The 17,988-nt window shown below is 37.8% G+C and overlaps 1 protein-coding gene and 1 non-coding gene across 2 annotated transcripts in view; one reads left to right on the top strand and one right to left on the bottom strand.

Moving 5' to 3' along the window:
• LOC112054783 (orexin/Hypocretin receptor type 1) overlaps positions 1-17,988 on the top strand; it is a 123,693-nt gene that overhangs the window by 85,752 nt on the left and 19,953 nt on the right. Inside the window, exons 4-6 of the mRNA XM_052887228.1 lie at positions 2,767-2,908; positions 5,143-5,267; positions 11,313-11,469. Of these exons, the coding sequence (XP_052743188.1) occupies positions 2,767-2,908; positions 5,143-5,267; positions 11,313-11,469 (424 nt within the window). The remainder of the gene's footprint in view (positions 1-2,766; positions 2,909-5,142; positions 5,268-11,312; positions 11,470-17,988) is intronic.
• Positions 8,263-8,335, bottom strand: Trnar-ucg (transfer RNA arginine (anticodon UCG)). Its single transcript has one exon. It is a non-coding gene; the product is annotated as a tRNA-Arg (tRNA).

Here is a 17,988-nt window from a genome sequence, read left to right as displayed (position 1 = left end):
GAGAGCCGTTAAAATAGGCTGAAATCCTAAAAAGTACATTTTACTCACTAAGTTCGTCAACCTCAACTTGTAACGTTATTGGGTGTAAAGAATTTAATGATTCTTGGCTATCCGTTGAAACGGGTCTGACATATGACATAGTGATCGGAATCTCGGCTCTTGATATCCTTTTAATATTTATAAGAGTAAAATATTTGCCAATGCCTTTCAGATAAAATGTGATATTGACAATTTGTCAATGATCTTCTTAGACATAAGTAGCACATCCACCCAACTTTGCCCGAGTTAAATTTTCAGAAATTCTTATTCATATTCACTAAAACTTGCAGTTACTAAAGATGCTTTTGTAGTTATTAAAGCGTCATATGGACTGATTATAAACTTCTGGGCTCGCATTAGTTGGGCCCATTAGCTTGTGTGGTACCATATTGCGTTCTTTTAACCTTCTCCGAACAGCTCGAGCGCTCACAGATACTCCAAAGTCGTGAAGTTTGTTTAGTATCTCAATGCAGGTAAGGTGACGATTTCTCAAGCTGGTCGTCACGATGAATCGAGCCTGCCTTTCAGTTGTGTCCCGAGATCGTAGCCTTCCTTGGCGACGAACAAAGACGTCAGAAAATATTAGTTTGGGGATTAATTCCTTCAAATAATAAAGCCTTCGTTATCCCTAATAATGTTTGTGTTAGTTAGTTTGTTAACGTAAAACAACCAACTCAATTTTGGATTTACAATGTATTTAAGTCAAGCAAAAGTTTTCAAGCACTTTTAAACCAAGAAACAAACCATAAATCATTTCGGTACCAATCGTAAATCATTAATTATTCAAGTTAACTTAATCATATCGAATGACCGACGGAACTGAACTCATATTAAAAAAAAACCCTCATTCCTTTTTATTATAAAGAAAACTATATGACTATGATGTAGCGACTATTTACTTACAGACTACAAGCCATTGAATTAATTAATCATCGTAATTCATCATTTGTACCTGACAAATTCCATTCACTCGCGTACTCACCACTGTACCGCTCAGAAATGTCGGCATAGTGCTCAGAATTGTTTTCTGATATAGTAACAGCCTTATAATTATATTCACGTTGGTTCATTTCACAGGTAATTTTTGTTCAAGGGCTTGTAGTCTATTATCTTAACAGTGATTACTATCGTCACTGTGTTCGATAGCCACTCCACACTTTAACAAAGAATTTATTTACGCAAGGCCACTGAGTACGTCTGTCATCCTCCCTAGCGAATAGGATAAAACCATTATCCTTTTTTCCTTTTACGATATGCAGTAGAAAGCTATTTTAACGTTTGCTAGAGGGCCGTTAAAGTTAAATGGCTCTGATATAGGACCTTAGTGACGAACGACAGCGGACCTCTCCGATGAAATAACAGTAATGGAAGATAATAAATCTTCAGTCATACGTATAGCACCCTCTTCACGTTGGCCAGCATGTTGGCCAATACATTGGCGACTACTCTCTTTATCTTGGCCAACATAGTGGCGAATATTATGGTTGTTTCGAAACACCGCAATACATGATGGCCAGCGTATTGGTCAGCGTGTTAGCGAACGTATTGGCCATTTCGTCAGCGTGGACGTGACTTCGGACGTGGCTAGTTAACACCCTACCGACAAAGACGTACCGCTAAGCGATTTAGCGTTTCGATACGATGTCGTGTAGAAACCGAGTGTAGATTTTATCCTATTCCTAACAACTTAGCCCTCTTCTATCTTAGATTGCATCGCCACTTACCATCAAGTAAGATCGTAGTCAAGGGCTAACTAGTGTAGAGGATACAAAAAGAGCGGGCATTATTGCAAGTTCTAAGTATCAAAGCATCGTTTTCCGAACAAAGTCACATTTATGACTAGTTGGCTGTAGATTTCGCTAACAATGCCCATATATATTTTATATTGTAGTTGTTTTCCTATATATATATATATATCTATATAATTTTTAGAAAAATATTTTTAATTAATAAAAATACAAATATGTCAGTATTATGGCCGACTATTGGACCTCCCTCCTTATAGAAGAGGTGGTGGATGCTGAGACCCAACACGTTGCTTCAAAGTAGGTTTGCGGGTATAAAAATAACATTTTTTACCTGGGCGGTTGAGGGTCAGGGCCCTTAAAATCTTCTACGTGCTAAAGCCACGGTCCAAACTTCACAATTGTTGTCAGGGCCCTTACCAATTGTACTGAGCATGAGCAAACAAACTTTCAGCTTTTATAAAAAGTGGATGGTCTGGCCATTACAGGTCCATTATATTAAAAAAATAAAAGTTCATTTATTTCAATTAGGCTTAGTTTACAAGAACTTTTGAAAGGTCAAGATTATGTCATAATTTAATTTAATCTAATGGTGGTAATAATAGTCGGAAACTTAAAATTAAAGTTACGAGGGTTCCAACCGCGCCTTGGTCCAAAAAGAGCCCACAACAAACTCAGCCAAGGTTATTTTTTTTTGTTTACCACCATTTTACACATTTAATTAGAACTAAGCACACAGACGTATAATACAGCTTAACACCAAGATTTTTTTATCATTTATATACTCATTAACACTATAATAAGACTTTCCTAAAAGCTTGCGTTTAATAACAAACTTTGAACTTTTTGAGCGACATCCAGTAGCTTCATGTGGTAGTTTATTATAAAAACGTATGCAATTGTCCTTAAAAGAATTACAATTTTTTTGTAATCTAGTGTGGTGTGCCACAATTTTATTTATAGTAAATAACATATTCAACAGATGTGCCGGAATTCGTCGTCCTTCAGGTACAACACAGAGTGCCGCTGAGGTTCAACGCGCAGTATTTCATGCAGTGCACTTCCACGTGGTCGGACAAAAGCGATCTTAAGTGGCACATAATAAAGGCGCTTTTCCTTTACACGTAAGTGAACAATTTGATACTTTTTACATACATACGAGTACATATACGTCATCATCATCATCATTATCAACCCATTCGGCTCACTGTTGAGCTCGAGTCTCCTCTGATAATGAGAGGGGTTAGACCACTAATCCACCACGCTGGCCCGATGCGGATTGGCAGACTTCACACACGCAGAGATTTTTCTTAATTCTCTGGTGTGCAGGTTTCCTCATGATGTTTTCCTTCACCGTTTGAGACACGTGATATTTAATTTCTTAAATGCGTACATATACGTACACCTTACATATATGTGTACCATTTGTAGTTATAAAATTATATACAGTATAAAATCTTATTGATAAAAAAAATTCAACCGACTTCGAACCACAAAAATAAACTAAAAAGCGGAAAATAACATCATATGTGCTATTTTCTGATCACTTTAAAGGCGGTGCCAAGCCAGTGGCGTGTTAATTAAAGCCGTTTCTGAAAGAACCACGGGAAAGAACTTTTAAATGGCTTAACCGATTTTCATCAAACATGTCCAAGAACACTCGCACATACACCTTTAATACAAAAAAAATACTAAATTGAGAGCTATGGTGCCACGGACAGACTGACACAGACAGACAGATACGTCAAACTTACAACAGCCCTCTTTTTCCGTTGGAGGTTAATAAAGAGGTAAAGTTTACGTTGTTGTAGGGGGTAATCTCTGGATTTACTGAACCCATATGGAAAATTCTTTTACCACTAGAAAGCCACATTATTTGTGAGTGTATCCCCGTATTATCACGGGAACGGGATTTACGTGATCAAAACCGCCGGGTTCTGCTACTAGGCAATAAAGTTAGCCAATGTGAAAACCGTAACTTACGGTTATTTAGTGAGTATTTGAAATAATTGAAAAAGTTTACAACTGCTGCGGTCACATTCACAAGTTGTTTGAAAATTTTGAAGTAAAACCATAAGTAATTTGTAAGACTTTCAAATAGACCTCAGCGATTGAGGCAATCAAAAACTTTATCAATCATTACGTTCTGGGGTATACCCAAATCAATCATCGAGACCTCTGAAAGGAATGTAGGCACTTTGCAAATATTTGATGTTAGAAGTTTGAAGTGTTTAATACAGAAAGTAATTTGTTTAATCGTTGTTAAACAGTTCTACTATTACTTAGCTCTGTGGAAGTAAATTCATTTAAGGGTAAATAAATAATTTACCTGGAAGATAGGAATTTGGCAACTACCGTGGCTCGTCACGAACACGTGCCTTCGGTCCATTGTATTATCCAAACTATGTACTATAAAATTAAACTATTTTATAGTATAGCATACATCTCAGAGCTTCAGTAGATTTCACCTCTACCTTCGATTTGGAGGGTGTAGGTTCGAACCCGGTCCGGGGCATGGTCCTGCAACTTTTAAGTTAAAAATATCATGTGCCTCAAACGGTGAAGGAAAAACATTGTGAGGAAATACCTGAGAATTTTCTAAATTCTCTACATGTGTAAAGTCAGCCAATCCGCCAGACTTTGCACACGAAGGACGCCAGTTCGGTGGAAAATTAGCCTATCCCCTCTCGTTTTGAGATGAAAAATATATAGCAAGAGATAAAGAGCACATCCAAATTTTATGCCGAGGTCTAACCATCTAAATACGAGTATATTACAAAGTAATATAATACACATTGTACAATAGTAGTCTGAGACGGATACGACGTCGCTCGATTTCGTGTTGACTCGTGCCTACGCGACTTGTTTCCGTAAAAGAGGGAGTTAGTGTAGGGGAGCGATCGCACGAGAGCGAATGGCGGTATAAGGCGCTCGCCGTTGGCTTCAGTATTCTAGTGGCGTCCACATTTGTTGTTGTGTAATTCTTTATGGGTTACTTTGGGATAGGCGGGGAGTTTAACACAACACTCACCTTAACACCAATAACACTAAAACCTGCATTTGGAGTCACAAGCCTCTGGGACTGCTGAAGGTATTCTCTGCCACTTCATCATGTCAGCCGATGGACGTCCACTGCAGGACATAGGCCTTTTGTAGGGACTTCCAAACATCACGATACTGAGCCGCCTGCATTCAACGAATCCACCTGGTGGGAGGTCTACCAACACTGCTCTGCCACTTAAGTGTTATAATTATGTCCTGACAAATATTATTAAACATAACCATTGTTCAACATTGGGTTTCTTATTTTTAAAATCCACTTCTGAGTAGTTTGCTAACCATTTATTTTTTTGTCTAGATTCCCGCTGCTGCTGATGATGATAGCGTACTGTCAGATCGTGCGCGTTCTGTGGAGATCGGACAACATCCCCGGTCACACGGAGTCTCACCAGCTGTGTCCGCCGGCCAGTGGACAGACCAACTGTAAGATATATTTAACTATTAACAAGAATTAACGAGTTGCGAAGCTGAAATGGCAATGGGCGGAGCACATAGTTCGAAGAGCCGATGTACGTTGGGGTCCCAAAGTGCTGGAATAGCGACCCCGCACTAGTAAGCGCAGTGTTGGCCGACCCCTCACCAGGTGAACTGACGACATCAAGCAAGTCGCAGGGATTCGCTGGATGCAGGTGGCTCAGTATCGTGATGTTTGAAAGTCCCTACAAAAGGCCTATGTCCTGCAGTGGACGTCCATTGGCTGATATGATGATGATGATGATGATTAACAAGAAATTTTTACTCCGGGATCGCGTATTATTTTTCGAGGTTGATTTTCCGGGATTATATTTGAAACATTCGGGATTTCATATAATTTCATTTCTTAACATAGTTATATATAGAATAGTACACCATCCTGTCACTTACGGTACGTTTGCATAATAATCATCAATAAATATTAATAAAATTGGTGTGGTTGTCTGTATTGCGTTTTCACAAGTGCTAAAATTCTTTACACGATACCTAAACACAAACAAGATTTTTTAAAATTTTTGCCTGTCTCTGTTTTTTCGGGTTAATCTTTTGAACAGCTAAACCGACTTTAATGGCATTTTCACTGGAAGATAAAGAAGGTTATTGAGCATCGTATACTTAGTTTTATCCCGAAAAAATGCATGGTTCCCACGGGATTCGTGAAAATCTGAATTTCACGCGATTGTTAGTTACGGTTCGCTAGTTTTAAATATTTGTTAATAACCTGGTCAATTTTAATTTACCAGCTCTCATACTACAAGTATATACCTAACAAAGCATCGAAATTAATACTCCTTTATTGCCCATTAATAAATTATGTTTGCTTGGGAAAGTATCTGTGACGAAATTGCCTTGGCAACAAATTGCGCAATTACGGTATTAAGTAAAGCGATACCATTTTCCAGGCCAACACGAAAATAGCGATAGTTTTCATTTTCGTTATTTAAGCCGATGGTAAACATCGATTTAATGGAAACTCTTCCCACGCATAATTTAATATCAAGCTCAGTTGAGGCTTCAGCGGAATTTTCTTATAATTTTCTTTAAAATAGAGTCAGAACAGTCAACCTTCAGAGAGAGTGAACATATGGAATGAGTATATACTGCCCTTTCTATGTTTTATTACTCCATTAAGCGTTAAATGTTAGAACAGACCTTTTGAAGACATAAAACGTTTTTAATATTTTTGACATACCCATAATATTACACATTTACTTGTAAGATTTACCAATCATAATCATCATCATCATTCATTATCCATCTATATTCGGCGCACTGAGCTCGAGTTTCCTCTCAAAGTGAGACTCACACTGGCCCAATGCGGATTGGCAGACTTCACACACGCAGAGAATTGAGAAAATTCTCTGATATGCAGGTTTCCTTACGATATTTTTCCCGCACCGTTTGAGACACGTGATATTTAATTTCTTAAAATGCACACAACTGAAAAGTTGGAGGTGCATGCCCGGGACCGGATTCGAACCACACCCCTGCAAATCGGAGGCAGAGGTCATGTCCACTGGGCTATTACAGCTCTCTAAGGGTTTGATGCTCGCTCGAAACTATTCTATCGATTCCTACTGAGCTATGCCTAGGCTGACTAGTGTTTATAATGGCTAGTGGCTAAGCTTCGCTAGATTACAATTTTTTGTTCTCTCATTTATTTATTAGTTCTTTTTTTTTTAATTTTTAACAATGTCAATATAAATATAAAATACAAAACACTATTAAAAATTTATAAAAAAAAAATCAACTCTCCCGCTGCGGGACATTTGAGTGCCCAAGCAACCGGTGCTCAGGGCTCCAGAGTGAGGAACCTCCTCACAATAAGCGGCGTCTCAAGAATTACTGATTTTGTATCCGACTCTTGATCCAACAGTTAAGCGAAAGCTTCTTAAGGTGTTGGTCGAAGCTTTTCGCTATAAGACCATTGACTGAAACAACTATCGGAACAATAATAGTTGACTCAACATTTCACATGGCAGTAATCTCGTGAGCAAGGTCCAAGTATTTTGATACTTTTTCCTTTTTAAATTACAATAATTATTATTAGTCGTAAAAACCAGTCTTTATGAAGACTTTAGACAGTGGTTTAGACGAATAATCGGGGAGAAAAGGTTACATTGGTCATGTTTAAAAAAGACCGCATCGCTAAACAAGTCGAAGAACGTAATTCGGAGTGTATGAAAACCGTCATATATAATAAAGTATAAAGCTATTCGCAGGATAACAAAGTGCCCCAATTAGGGTGCTTGTAAACGTGATACGGATTTTAATTAAGGGCAGCACAGTGGTGTCCTTTTTTAATTAACGTTTTTCATTAAGTAGTAGATTATTAGCGTGTTTGCTTGCGTAATGTGTTTGTTTTTCTTGGTATCTTAAATTTCAATATCATTATCGTACTGTTAGGTCATAGCCGTGATAGCCCAGTGGATATGACCTCTGCCTCCGATTTCGGAGGGTATGGGTTCGAATCCGGTATATGCATCTCCAACTTTTCAGTTGTGTACATTTTAAGAAATTAAGTTTTACATGTTTCAAACGGTGAAGGAAAAACATCGTGAGGAAACCTGCATACCAGAGAATTTTCTTAATTCTCTGCGTGTGTGAAGTCTGTCAATCCGCATTGGGCCAGCTTGGTGGACTATTGAACTAACCCCTCTCATTCTAAGAGGTGACTCGAGCTAAGCAATGAGCCGAATATGGGTGTCATTCGTTCCTCGTACAATAATAATACATTTATTTATTGTAGGCCGAAGCATAGGCCGAAGGTCCCGCAGTATTGTTTCGCATCTGTAAAATTATCCAATTAACAAAGCTTGTATGATGTAAGAACCTTCTCACCCTATAAGCCGCAAATAAATTTATTGTTTTTCTTATTTAAAAAAAAATGTTAAAACTATAAACCTTAATAATATTTTTAATAAAAAATGTAAAAACTATTGATCGACCGTGACAGGACTCGAACCTGCAATCTTCGGATCCGAAGTCCGACGCCTTATCCATTAGGCCACACGGTCACATGGCAATGGGGACGAATTTTTATATTACTCGCTTTTAGTGCTATATACTCCTATAATATATACATATTATAGTTCGCTTATCGTTACCTAGGACTCGAACCCATGACCCGAAACCTCACAAGCTTTTGATCCACAGTCCTGAATTAGCCTATAAGCTGTTTAAGCAATTTCTTAGGGTATCCCGTCTAGGGGCACCAGAGATCAAGAAAAAAAAATTAAATCCCCGGGAAAGTCCAGAAATCCATAAATCATTAAGTGTAAACCCTATCTAGCATGGGCAGGAGGAACAAAACATACATATTCTACGTATGATACGTACCTACTAATACCAAGGTGTTTTTAATTAATTCTTTGTAACTACAATACGTTACCTTCGATTCGGAGGACGTAGGTTCGAATTCGCTCTGTGACATGCACCTCCAACTTTTCAGCTGTGTGCATTTTAAGAAATTAAATATTACGTGTCTCAAACAGTGAAGGATTAATAACATACTGCATACCAGAGAATTATCTTAATTTTCTGCGTGTGTGAAGTCTGCCAATCCGCATTGGGCCAGCATGGTGGACTGTTGGACGAACCCCACTCATTCTGACTTGAGCTCAGCAGTGAGCCGAATATGGGTTGATGATGATGATGATGATTAATTAATTCAAGAATAGAATGAACGTATTTCATTGATAAGAATAGATTTTATGTAAAACAAATTTTCAAAAGAAAAAGGTATAACTTTTCCTTCTTTGAAATTCGAACATAATAAGAGATTTCTTCGGGTAATTTGTTTTACGAGTAATTGTATACAATTAGAGGTATTAACTTTCCCGTTATCATTACCTCCTTTCAGTATTTAGCCAGAATATATTAAATTTCCATCACCTAGCCAATCTTCAAATTGCTTCGTGTTAGAAAATTTCTGTTTGTCAAAAGTATTTGCTTTGAGAACGCTCGTTATTCCAGAATTTGCTTAGGCCGTCCAATTAACACCATCGGTCGAAATTAACATCAATTTTCGCCTGTGAGTAATTGGGATCAAACGAAACAAATAGCATCATATAGTTAAATTTTATTATTCATATATCTACTTAAATCTATACTTATATTATAAACCTGAAGAGTTTGTTTGTTTGTTTGATTGAACGCGCTAATCTAAGGAACTTCTAATCCGATTTGGCTATAGCTATAGGCTATATATTATCCCCGTATTCCTACGGGAACGGGAACCACGCGGGTGAAACCGCGCGGCGTCAGTTAGTAAGCTTATAATATATTATTTATAGGGGAGCCCGGAATGCTAAATTTGCAGTTACTAAAGCATCATGGGAATCGATTAGATTTGGCAGATTAGATGTTAGAAAGGATAAATGGTTATATACTTTTATCACTTTCAGCGTTGGGGATTAAAACTACACTTACTGTACTTTAAAGACAATTATTATTACTTTGGCTTACTGAAATCATCAGAAAACATGATTCAGCAGATCATTTCATTCAAAATAAGTAAAAAATTAACCGCACTCGTGGCTCGAGAACATAAATATAAGGGTATTATTTTGTAAATTTGGAACACTCCCTTACGTTATTATATTACAAACATTCTAATGTACAAAAACTTGTTGAAATTATTTTAAATCACAATACTTATTTAATAGAAAACAAATTTAGTTAACATAATTTAGTTATAATGTTAGTATTCTAGTATTCCCAGGAATAATATTATAATCATATTAAAATTACTGTCTGACTTATATATATTATAAGTGGTATACTAATTGCTAGATACTCGTATATCAAGTTGTACATAAACATGACTAATTAAGGCAAAATTAGCTATTCAAATATAACTCTTTGACTAACATAACATTAAAATGTAGGCTGTGTTAGTTATTTAGGATTGAGGATCGCAAATGGCAGGTACTTTGAGCTAAGTCAGCGTAGTACCTACCAATAGATACTTATCAATAGTAATTGAGCCAAAAAAATTAAAACAGTTTTCCATGTTTTACTTGAAAAATTAAAGAGAAATTACAAATATTGTCGGAGTATTGCCGACTAGTTTCAAACCTATGCAAAGCTTAACCAATTCTTCTCTACTTTCTGTTGTGATCGTGACTACATGATCAGTCAGTTCAGAAAGTAGAGAAGTATAACCTAGATTGCTACGAGTAAGTACCTAGTGATAATCTTTCATCACTAAATATCGAAAACCGTTTCACTAGACGTCTGCTAAAAACGGATTTTGCAGCATGGTCGGATAAGGAGGCATAAGAGCAGACGAAGTCACGAATGTTCACTAGTATTATTAATGTCTTTGTCCCTGTGTAATTCAGTGTTCCAAAAATCCCGCGGGATTCTTTTTTCTGGACTTTTCTGCACTAAAACTTAACCAGGGTTGAACCAATCCCCAAATTATGGTCATCCAAATTGATTTAGTAGTTTCAGCAAGAGTACAACAAACAACTATCTATACATCCACACAAACTTTTGCGTTTATAATATTAGTGGGATTTTAATTGTTTATTTCATCCCTTAATGTAAATGGCTCTCTCGAACTATTTTTATGAAAAATTAAGTAAATAATAATAACAATTATAAAGTTAAATAAATGGAAAACAAAAGGCAAACATATCGCGTACCCAATAAAATTATGTGCTCCTATAAGTAGATTCAAAGTTAGTTACACTAAAGGCGAAAGTTTGTGTGTAAGTGTTTTTTTCTATGTTCCTCCTTTGCGCTGCAGTTACCGAAGCGATTTGACTGAAATTTAGTATAGAAATAGATATTACTCTGGATGAACACATAGGTTACTTTTTATCCCGGAAAAATCCATGGTTCTCGCGGGATTTGTGAAAAACTGATATCCACGCAGACGAAATCGCGAGCGTCCGCTAGTAGAAAAAAAAAATAAGTGATAGTGTAATCGTATAAAATGACATAGATAAATAAGAAGCAGTAACTTCTATTTATTTCTTGTGTCAGGGTTAGCAGCCAGTCGAAGGACTACACCATCGATCCACGCCAATGCGTCCACAGAAGGACAACTCCGATCCCGGCGCAAAGCGGCCAAGATGCTGGTGGCAGTGGTCATTATGTTTGCGGTTTGCTACTTCCCTGTTCATCTGTTATCAGTTCTGAGGTAAGTTAATCCAAATATACAGGATGCTCGGGAGTATTTGCCATTGCTCTAGGGTTATATGCTTTAAGGAAAATTAATTAAAAATGTCTAAAGAACATGTGTTCTAAAATGAATATTATCGGAGTAAAAAATATTTCTTTTGTAAATAGATCTTGTAAAGGAATTTATTTATTGTTTCTATAATTTTGTACAATTTAGTTTCTACAAGTGAAATCTTTCAATAACGTCCCATCATGGTGGAAGCGCTACTTGCCGATTATAATTTTTACATATAATCTATATACCGGAGTGGTGCTTTCAATAGTGCCCGGGATCGAACTCAGGATTCAATTTTTTTGTACCTTGCGTACATACCACTAGTCCAAATGACTACGTAATACTCGTTTGAAATTAATGTACGCTTAGTATCAAATAATATGACGTAAAATCGCTGGCCACTGAGTATTTAGGAGTACGTATCTATTCTATAGGTCCTAATGGCTCGTACTTCTAAATACTCGTGGAGCTAGTCTTTGGAGCGCGTCTCTCGGCGTACTCGTACTCGTAACACTCAGTACGCGTTTTAGCGAGTACGACTCACCTCTAATAGTGTCCCAACAAAGGTGGAAGCACTACTTACCACACTACTCTGTCTAATGGTAAGAGATTCGATGATCTTGAGACTTGAGTTGGCCGCCATATAGCCTTTCGCCGTGAGACAACCGATAGCGCGGGTCAGTCTACCATTAGCGCCATCTAGTTTTGGCGGAGTGAATTAATCTTGTTACAGTCTCCCCCTCTGTCTGTAAAGTCGGCTCGACGAGAGAGACAGCAAGAAGTCTAGTGTTGGGTCTTCAATTTAGATGGTCTTCCACTAGGACGCGGGAGAGCTTCCGTTACTGCGTTGGGCTGTTTACGAGGACGACCTCTCTTCCTAATAACATTGGTAGGTGGAGGCACAATATTGTTGTCTGCCTTATTAAATCTACGTAAAGCTGATGCATGATAGACGCCCACAGGAATATTGTTATCTGGTGTGACGAGTTCAAAAGAAGAGGGCCCTTTGCGTTGTTTAATTTCATAGGGACCGTCTCGTCTAGGTGCAAACTTCGAAGTGTACTTATGACTCGCTTTACTAAGCGTGTGGGAATTAACCAATACTAGATCTCCTGGTTCATAATTTGGGCAGGATTGTCGTTTCTTATCTACATATTCTTTTCTCTTTTCTTCTGTCATTTCTTGCACTTCACGAGCTCTTTTTAGCGTTTCAGTCATCATTAGTAATTTAGGCGTTATTTCATTTATGAAAGCTTCATTGTGTATTATGTCTCGTAGGTCGTGTTCAACGTCATCAACCGTGCGTAACTCCCGACCGTAAGTCAAAAATGCTGGAGTATAGCCGGTGGAGCTACATTTGGCTGTGTTCATAGCAAAACGCACACTGGGCAAAGTTTCTGACCAAGTAGTATGGTTATCCTCTACTAGAATGGCCAATTGTGTTTTAAGGTCACGATTTCGTCTCTCTACTGGATTACTCTCGGGGTGGTATACGGGAATCAGCCCATGTTTTATATTCAAACAATATGTTAACTGCTGGAGGACCCCGCTTACAAACTGAGATCCGTTGTCGCTTATAAAACGTCGTGGGGTTCCGTATCTTAAAATTATTTCATCAAGCAAGATTCTCGCGCATTCTTCTGCAGTAGCTTGAATCAAGGGAAATAGTTCAATCCAGCGCGTTGCAACATCTTCAACTATGAATATCCAAGTATAGTTCTTTTCTGTACGAGGTAAAGGTCCAAATAAATCAAAAGAAATGACCTCAAATCTCTGGTTACTAGGGGTAGTTTGTAATAAGCCAGCAGGCTTTTGGTTCGAGGGCTTATACTTTTGACAAACGAGACATTTTCCGATATAATCCTCTATCTGTTTTCTCATGCCTTGCCAATAATAGCGACGTGCAATTCTATCAATCGTTTTATCCACGCCATAGTGTCCAGCCGTAGCTTCATCATGGTAAACAGAGATCACTCTGCGTTGCTCGTGCTTAGGTACTACTAATTGTGGATTTTCAGCGTCTTCAACATAGTAGCGGTATAATAAACCTTTTTCCATTATGTATCCTTTCTGACTCCAATATCTAGCTTTTTCTTCATCATTTGCTTCTAAGCACTGTACTATTTTTAATAAATCTTCATCTTTGACCTGCTCCTCTCTTATTTCCTTTTCACTTTTCCTGGGCATATCTATGACTACTGTGCAGATTCCACAGTCTTTCTCTGTATCAGGTTCACAGTTTGGGCGCGATAAGGAATCGGCCACCACATTGGTCCTACCAGGAATATATTTAATAGTGATATCGTACGGCTGTAACTGGAGAGCCCATCGCGCTAATCGCCCAGTTGGTGATTTCAGTGTCATTAGCCATTTGAGTGCTTGATGATCACATAGGACAGTGATCTTGGTACCCTCAATGTATCCTCTATATTTATTGACAGCCCAAACAACTGCCAAAGCTTCTCGTTCAGTAGTAGAATAATTTCGTTCAGATTTTGTCAGCAGTCTGCTTGCGTATTCAACAGGATGTTCGTTATCACCCTCCCCCTGCACCAAAACTGCACCTATAGCGAAACTACTAGCGTCAGTCTTAATTACGTAAGGCTTCGTCTCATCAGCCTGTCTGAGCACAGGAGCCGTAGTGAGGAGTTCTCTTAGATTATTAAACGCGACTGACTGGTCTTCATCCCATGTCCATTCAGCGTTTTTCTTAGTCAGACGTGTCAGGGGTTCGGCGATTTTGACGAAATTGGGTATGAACCTTCTATACCAAGAACACATCTGAATAAATGACATCAAGTGCTTCAGATTTCGAGGACGAGGCATGTTCAATATAGCACTTACTTTATCAGGATCAACTTCTAGGCCATTCGGCACAATATAATGTCCTAAGTATTTCACACGAGAACAGCAAAAGTTGCTTTTATCTCGGTTAACAGTCAGATTATATTCTCTGAGTCGATTGAATACCTCTTGTAGATCTTTCAGATGTTGTTCAAACGACGTCGACATTACTATCATATCATCTAAGTACGCGAGAATTCGGATATGCCCTAGTGTTAAACGAAATCTATCCATCATCCGCTGAAATGTTGCGGGTGCATTCCGCAAGCCAAAAGGCATTCTTTTAAATCTGTACATCACGAATGAAGTGACAAATGCTGTTTTGTTCTGATCCTCTTTTCTAACCTGGATCTGCCAATATCCAGCGCGAAGATCTATAACACTCATGCAAGGTAAAGGTTTTGCGTTATGAAGTAAATCATCAATCCTTGGGAGTGGGTACGCGTCTGGCGTAGTGATAGCATTGAGTTGGCGATAATCAACACAAACTCTTTGTTCACCATTCTTTTTAGGAATCATAACGACTGGTGCTGACCAGGGAGATGAACAAGGCTCGATAATACCTTCTTGTAACATTTTATCGATTTCTTTTCTTAGAATAGCTGTTTTCATCGGTGACATTCTATATGGTGGTACTGAAATAGGGAAATGGTTTCCAGTGTCAATGATGTGCTCTACTTCAGTTGCCGGTTCACCATTAGGGTTGAAGACATCACGATTTTCCTCAAGGAAATTTTCAAGAGTTTCAATACTGAAGGAAAATATATCGGTGGTAGGTGCCTCATCATAATCTTTTAAGCTGTTTACTGCATCTTCAAAAAGAGCGTCTAGCACCGGTGAATAACCATCGAAAAGTTCAGTACGCTTTCTCTTCACTGGGCTTATTGTCAAAGGAATAAGCGGACCATAAGGTCGTTCAGAAAACGCATCTGTCTGAGCACTCTCAGGAAGTGAAGGCGAAGATAATGTGTTCATTCGAACAGAAGACACGGTGACATCAGAATGCTGTAGGAAGCTTTCCATATAGAGTTCAAAGATATTGTCTGGTTTTTCCAAAAACCACCAAGTGAATTGCGGTAAGTCAAGAACTATGTGCGCATCCTGAATGAAACCTACTCCTAACAGGGTACGGTTTTCACGTGACTCGGGAAGCACTAAAAAGGTTGTCAACACAGTGCGTTCGTTAACTTTAACTGGAGCTTTTGTAGTCAGGACCTTTTGTTTTTTGGATACACCATCAGCTAAGGTTACACCAACTTCCACAGTGGTGAATTTGTAACCTTTTCTTTTTAAGCAGCAATATAAATCATATGAAGCGATGCTACTTTTAGCGCATGTATCTATGAACGCTATTCCTGTTGTTCCATCGACTTCAATAGGTATAACAGGTCTATCTCTGGCATCGGTGCTAGTATCAACAGCACAAAATCCGATGTCTGTATTTTTGATACCTATAGATGGTTTGGCTCTGTGACAAGTGGTACAATTGCTTCGGACTACACCCGGTGTTCCGCAACCATAGCAACTAAATTTCGGTGTAGAGGGCGCTGCTTGAGAGTTAGAAGGCGCAGGATTAGTATTATTCACATATGTTGCATTCTGTCTTTCCTTTTTTCTACATTGTTCAATATCGTGCCCTAAATTTTTACAGAAACGGCAACGTTTCTTTATGTATTTCTGGCTTTTATTTGCAGCACTGGTTTGGGTTTCTTCCGAATGTGGGGTTATTTCTTCCTTTTTTTCACGAAGAAGCACCTCTGTTGCACGGGCTTCCTTTAAAAGATCATCGAAGTTTGAAATATTTGAGCGGGGTATCTTATCCCGGATCTTCAGCGACAATAGACCGTAGATCATGTCTAGCTGCTGAGTCTCTGGATGGCTTGGCTCAGGTACTTGACTGAATAACAGACGTTTCCGGCGTATAAAGTCTTCAGTTGCTTCAGTTGGATCTTGATGTTTTTGTAACTCAGTGTAAATAAGGTACGCCTCCTTCTTCGGTGAAAAGTTATCTCGCAAGCGTGTTTCGAATTCTTTCCAAGTTTTTACTGTCGTTTTAACACCTTGCCACCAGACACCCGCGTCGTCCTTCAGCAGAAGAGGGATTTGCTCTAAAGCTGTCTTGTCGCTTATGTTATCAGAGGATTTGAAGATGTTTATAGCAGACAGGAACGCTTCCACAACTTCTGAGCTTCTGTTACCGCTGTATGAGTATTTGCAAGTAGTGAAGCTTCCTTGTGTCGGCGGTGAGCTTGCAGTACCAATCTTAGCAAGCAGTTTCTCAAACTGGTCACTGCTGAGTTGGATTGCCATCGTTGGGGTTTTTGTCTTCGTAGTCGTTACTCGTCCAAATCTTGTTACAACGTAAGCTGGATTCGTTCGCCGTGTTGAAGTTCGCCGGTTGTAGGTATGGACGATACAAAACATATATAGATATTAAATCTATATATTGCAGTAATATCAAAATCTATATATCAAAACATTCGGCATCTATATATTTTCTGAAACACTATATTGCCGATGTGACTGAATCGGGCAAATCGTACATGAATCGGATTCAAACCATGTATTCGGCCAAACCCTATATTACAAGTCAAAATGAAACTTATGTCTCAAATCTTAAGGCACTAATTAATTCATTCCAAAAGCAAAACGCGATTCAGCAATTTTTTTAATACAAGTCAATATGAAACTTATGAGTCACTACATAAGGTACTAATTCAATCATTCCAAAACGCGATTCCGAAAAACACTATATTTTTTTAAATACAAGTCAATATAGTACTTATCATAAATACATAAGGTTTCAATTGTAGTACAACAAAATGAATGACATATTATGACATCGAAAAAAGAAGTACGTCAAAATAATGCAGGGTCTACTTATAGCAGGTATTTTCAATTTTCTACCATTATATTTACGAACTATTGTTTTAATACCCAAACAGATGGCATCACAATTCACATGTAAATATCATTCATTGTAGTTTATGTTTCTTTAAACAGATGGCGGAACGAAGAAAATAAAAGAATTATCTAATAAATTAATAATCTTTTATTAATTTATAAAAATAAAAACTAATATGATTTAAATTGTATATTATATTCATCCAATACAACAAAATGTATGCAAAGTTTAAATAAAACATGAAAAAAGAAGTATGTCGATTATTTTCTTAAACCATCGTTTTATTTAACTAAGAGTTAGATTACCCAAATACTCAAATAGATGGCATCGCATGTATCTTCATTATAGTTTATGTTGTTGTAAGCAGATATCCGAACGATTGAAGTTAAATAATTATATAGGTATTGTTGTGTTGTATTAATTTGTAATAATAAATTACCTACATACAAAAGGAAAAAAACCTATAACGTAATGCATTTTTTTTGCAAACCAAAACAAATGAACATGTTATTCACAGGATGGCGAAAAACAATAGGTTCCTTTGGCGCAAACACAGATGGCGCCAAGAAAAAAAAACAAAATTAAAATAAAAAGGGGAAATATAAACCTTTAAAAAAATTGACAATCGCCATAAAACTTGAAAAATGTAACCTCAAGTAAATTGTTATTGTATTGCCTCCGAATCAACTAAATCGAGCACATGCTACGTGAATTCGATTCGCTCTCGTACTATC

The sequence above is a fragment of the Bicyclus anynana genome, chromosome 2, assembly GCF_947172395.1.
Source record: "Bicyclus anynana chromosome 2, ilBicAnyn1.1, whole genome shotgun sequence".
Classification (NCBI taxonomy): Eukaryota; Metazoa; Arthropoda; class Insecta; order Lepidoptera; family Nymphalidae; genus Bicyclus; species Bicyclus anynana.
The sequence above is the reverse complement of the archived record's forward strand: the minus strand, read 5'-3'. Positions and strand labels throughout refer to the sequence as shown.